Source organism: Montipora capricornis, chromosome 7 (assembly GCF_036669925.1).
Source record: "Montipora capricornis isolate CH-2021 chromosome 7, ASM3666992v2, whole genome shotgun sequence".
Classification (NCBI taxonomy): domain Eukaryota; kingdom Metazoa; phylum Cnidaria; class Anthozoa; order Scleractinia; family Acroporidae; genus Montipora; species Montipora capricornis.
The window spans coordinates 28,676,455-28,681,272 of NC_090889.1; the positions used below are offsets into that span (position 1 = coordinate 28,676,455).

Sequence of the window (4,818 nt, forward strand, 5' to 3'; positions counted from 1 at the left end):
CGCGGGAAAATGCGTACGCGCGAGTCACAATTGGTTTTAGTTTCACTTCTGATTGGTTGAAAAAGTGGCGCGAAAACTTTGAACCAATCACTGAGTGAAGTAGATGCAAAACCAAAGTAATTAGCTAATTGCTTTCGACACTCAATTGAAAACCGCTCTATATAATATAGAGTTTTACTCTTGTTCTGTCAATTGGTGATTTATGTTATGGACCCATGCAGGACCTCTCTGTAGATCACCTACTGGTGAGAGAGATCTTCCCTGTATAAATATTACCTTATTTGATCTTATCTTAATAGACAATACAGCAGTTAGGGTGGTGATAATGTGGATGATGATGATAATCATGATATGAATGATGATTAACGTAACAATGATGATTGTAACAATGTCGATGATGATAAAATCATTGGGTTTATGTTGATAGTGCTTTGTAAACCATTCTTGCTGAGCATTGTCATTTATTATATTTAGATTTTTATCAGTAAAGGATATTTTTGTCCCAGTTGATGATGGAGAAAAGTCCAAGGTATTGTACACGTCTTGTTTTTGATATTTTTACTTTTTGTATTAAAGTCACAATTAAATGTAAACAGCTATATAACAGGGAAAAGGTCTAGTAAGATGTAAGAGCTTTGTTATAAAAGTGTTTAAGTAAATTTTACTGTTTTAATCCCGCGGACTACATGTACCTAATTCACGAGAAAAAGCATCTTTAATCCAGGTGATCTGGTGACGTAATTTGGAGGACTGGGAAGAAAAATTTAACGCCGTATCCTACAACCACGCGCGGCCTTAGGGTGTTGTTTCCAAACTCCCTGCAGTATTTCCATTGCCAAAATTCTGTTGCGGATTTCCTCCTGCATCTGTCACCTTTATATGTATTTAAATGCGTGTGCTTGTCGAAACGTGGGAAACTGGGTTACCAGGTGACCAAGGAATTTAAGTTTTTGCAGGCGTAGCCCTCAAGTGAAAGTTCCGGTAATGATTAACAAAAGGGCTTCACAACCCGGATCCGTCAGTTCTCATTTAGATTTCTCGTTTTCCTAGATTTTCTATATTTTTTAGAAAAGCTTTCCCGCCAAGTATTGAGCTTCTGAGCCAATCAATGCATAATGTCTCCATTTACGTCACATGCATAAATACGCAAAAAAATATTGATGGTTTTCACAGTGACGTCATCAAATTCTAAAGTCAAAATCGCAAGGTGTTTTGAATTTTTGTCTATAGGAGGGTAAAGATGCCCTAGAAGTAAATATTTTTTTCAAGTTTCCAGTTCCATGACGTCTTTCGTTTCGAATATACAACATTTTGAATTTCCGAGTTGTTACCTTGCGTGACACTATGATAAAGTTATTTGGTTGGAAAAAATGTCTGCCTATGAATCTCAGTAGTCTGAGCTTTCCAAGTACATTAGATGTGTTTTTATTCACATGTATTTTATCTCATAAGCGAAAAGTAAGCGTTTTCGTCGCTAAGTGATTCCAGGTGTTCGTGTTGATTTCTGGCCGCCATATTGGTGCACAACGGAAGTTGAGTGAAACGCTTCGACAATTAACTCAGAAACGATGTACCGCACAGACCTAAGAATTGGTGAGAGGATTTATGAATTTGTTTCCAACACCATTCCACGTTTTTGGCATATTTCATTGAACGGTTTCGATTTTGTGAAAATACATTTTTCGTGGTTAGTCTTACGAAGCTCGTTTCATCCCGACCAAGGGACTCGTCAGAGACCTTTCTGCTTGGCAAACTCGTTGGGCATCACGCCCGAAGTCGCGTTCGCTAACAAAATCATGACAGCAATCTCGCCTTATATCGAATAACGATTCCAGACCGATTTTATTTTATTTTTTTGTTGCGTGACAGTGAAAACTATCTATAAAACAAAGAGGAAATGCATGTAATATGAGCCAAGTGTGAGAAAACGAGAAATCAAATGGTCATACCAGTTGTTTGGTCCCAGCGATGAGCTCCTGGTAATTCATAAATTATGCAATGTAATATAATTAACAACTATTCACGGAAGTGGAGGTGGCTGGCGTCGAGGTAAATATGCGCCATTAGTATCACCCAACTAGTGGACTAATGCAAATCCTGCATTTTAATTGGCTACGCTACTAGAGGACTATTAGTAATAGTCCTCGAGTGGCGAACAGCGTGACGCTTTCTTTCGTTTTATTCCCAAATAAATATTTCCTCATCTTACATTTGCTAACTTCTGTCCGACTAGTTGGGTGATACTAAAACAATTAGACCCTTCGCCCTCAAGGGCCACGGGTCAGTAGTCCATTCGGTTTCGCCTCATGGGCTTTTGACCCGTAGCCCTTGCGGGCTACGGGTCTAATTGTTATGTAGCCACCGTCACTGAGGTGAATAGTTCTTTAAGATTATTACTGTTTTAGTATATACTACTACCACTACTACTGCTGCTGCTGCTGCTGCTGCTGCTGCTACTACTAATAATAATAATAATTATTATTATTATTATTTTTATTATTATTATTATTATTATTATTATTGTTATTATTATTATTATTATTATTATGAAATGTAATGAATAATGATAGGAAAGATTGCTTTAAATAACGGAACTGTTTAAAGTCCTTGCGTACAGTCAACTTCCTGTACGCCGCTTCAATATCTTTTGTATGATTTACAATGATGTAGAAATGGAGCGTAATTTTGTTAATGTTCTAGGATATATCTTTCTTAGGTTTTTATCTCCACGTCTTACGATGCCACCACTCACTTCCAGACCACTTGCAGCGACATTGTTGACGTCTACAAACGCTGCACTGGAGAGGAGTTCGATTTCTCAAAAATGGCTCTTGTCAGCACGGTTGAACAATAGGGATGTGCAGAAAAAAAAAACAATACCTTTCATTTTACGCAATACTACTCGAACTTAATTCAAGGATATGTAATTGATATGAGAGATGTTGCACTTTGAAATCTTTTCTGCCGCTTCTGTGGCATGACCATGGTAAAGCAAGTTGAATAGAGCAAATTATTCATGGAAAGAATCACTGGAAGGTAGATTGTGTTAACAGTACTGGTATAACCTAATTCTGCTCTTTACAATACTTATCAACCAACAAGTTGTTGATGTTTTAAGGTATTATTCACTCTGCAATTCTCTTATTTGCCTTAGTCAGTTCTTAGTATAAGTATTTGTGTATGAATAGTGCATAACAATCCTGTTCCATGAAGCACAAAGGTGGCCGGGTTGTTTTAGTAATTAAACTTTGCGTTAAAGTTTGTCGGAATTTTCCTTTTTGGAAAGTGAAAGTAATCAAATGAACAACGCTTCGTGATTTCAAATTCTTTGTGGGAAATTTAGTTCTTCTGTCCTTACTATTAGCTTGCAATAAGTGAACCGGTTGCAAGCAGCAATAGTTGCAAAAAGTTATCAAAAAATAACTGACAATTAATTGCTTGTTCTTAACCGAAGTTTGCAGTGCTCGGGTATTTTGAAGATGCAAAATTTATTTTTCTCCCTTTTAGGTAGGTTGCCTTTTTTAGATTTTGTTGTATCGAAATGCAATGGCCAATCCTTTTGTTCAGAATGCCAGTTTTCATATAGGATCCTCTGGGATTATTACTGATCCTTTATGTTGTAGTGCGCGTCAGATTTTAAACAACTTAAAGCCCACAAATTGTTTGTAACCCAAGTTTGAACTTAAAAATAGTTTATTCAGTTCCAGGCTCCCAGATGGTCGAAAATGCGAAAAAAAACTGCGTGCGGAAAAAGTGGGGGCTTGGGTCGAGGTTCTTTTTTCGCAACCAGTTTTTTTCGCTTTCCCGACTATCTGGTAGCCTGGAACAGGCTACTTGCGTCACTCTTGTGTAAACGTAATGGTGTTCTTTGCACCGGTGATATTTTCCCCGCGCTTTGCATCAGTTACAGACATTGTTTTCATGCCCTTAATTAACACCGATCAAACCTTTCACCTCTCCTGTTTTCCACACCAGTCAGTGGTTAATTTTTTCGCGGGCTCTTGGTCCCGGAGTCATTATGTTCTGGATTTTTGATTGGTTCAGACCTTTTTCAAGGGGTACTTTGATATGCGCAAAGGGTTCCAGTTATTATGTTCCGCGACGCACAACTGCTCTAAGAAGTAAAATTCTTCCTAGTAAGTAGATCGCATTAAAGAAGAATAATCCGTATATCCAAAAACAAATTTAAACAGTAACAAAGTAGAGTTATAACTGGCTTAAATATGACACTTGTCTTGAATAAAGGCATTGAAAATGCAAGGTAGTTGTCCTTAGTCTGACTTGCTGCTGTCCCAATAGACCTGGCCCCAGTCGTGCGAAGGGTGGATAGCGCTATCCAGCGGATAAATCGCTGTCTACTGGATAACTCAATTGGTTTTGCTAGTGTTTATCCGCTGGATAGTGATTTATCCAGTGGATAGCGTTATCCACCTTTTGAACAACCGAGGCCAGTTTCGTATTCTCTCTGTTAGACTGGATCTAGCATGAAATGGAGGCTATTGCGGGGAAATAATTTGCATGTGAAAAGATTCCCCCACAATAGCCTCCATTTCATGCTCGATCCAAACCAAACGATACTCTGGCTCAGAGCAGAGTACAGAATTCATAATCTCAACCGACACATGTCGCCGATTGTGGTTGTGAAGCGAGAGATGCCAACTGCTCCTTTACATTCCATCATATTTCAAAATCAAATAACTAACCACATATTTCATAGAACGGGAGATGTCATACAGCCAACCTCATTGTGATTGGATAGAAGAGAGGAACTGTGAATGCCTTGGGAACGAGGTTTTTCCGTTTTTCCAGTTAAGGGAG

General features: G+C 38.3%; 1 protein-coding gene across 1 annotated transcript in view; it reads left to right on the forward strand.

Annotated features, from left to right (window-relative positions):
• The window catches only part of LOC138056784 (rab GDP dissociation inhibitor alpha-like), a 31,186-nt gene extending 26,926 nt beyond the window's left edge, over positions 1 to 4,260 (forward strand). The window contains exons 10-11 of the mRNA XM_068902676.1: positions 475 to 529; positions 2,717 to 4,260. Coding sequence (XP_068758777.1) covers positions 475 to 529; positions 2,717 to 2,854 — 193 coding nt within the window. The 3' untranslated portion in view covers positions 2,855 to 4,260. The remainder of the gene's footprint in view (positions 1 to 474; positions 530 to 2,716) is intronic.
• Positions 4,261 to 4,818: the final 558 nt, after the last annotated feature.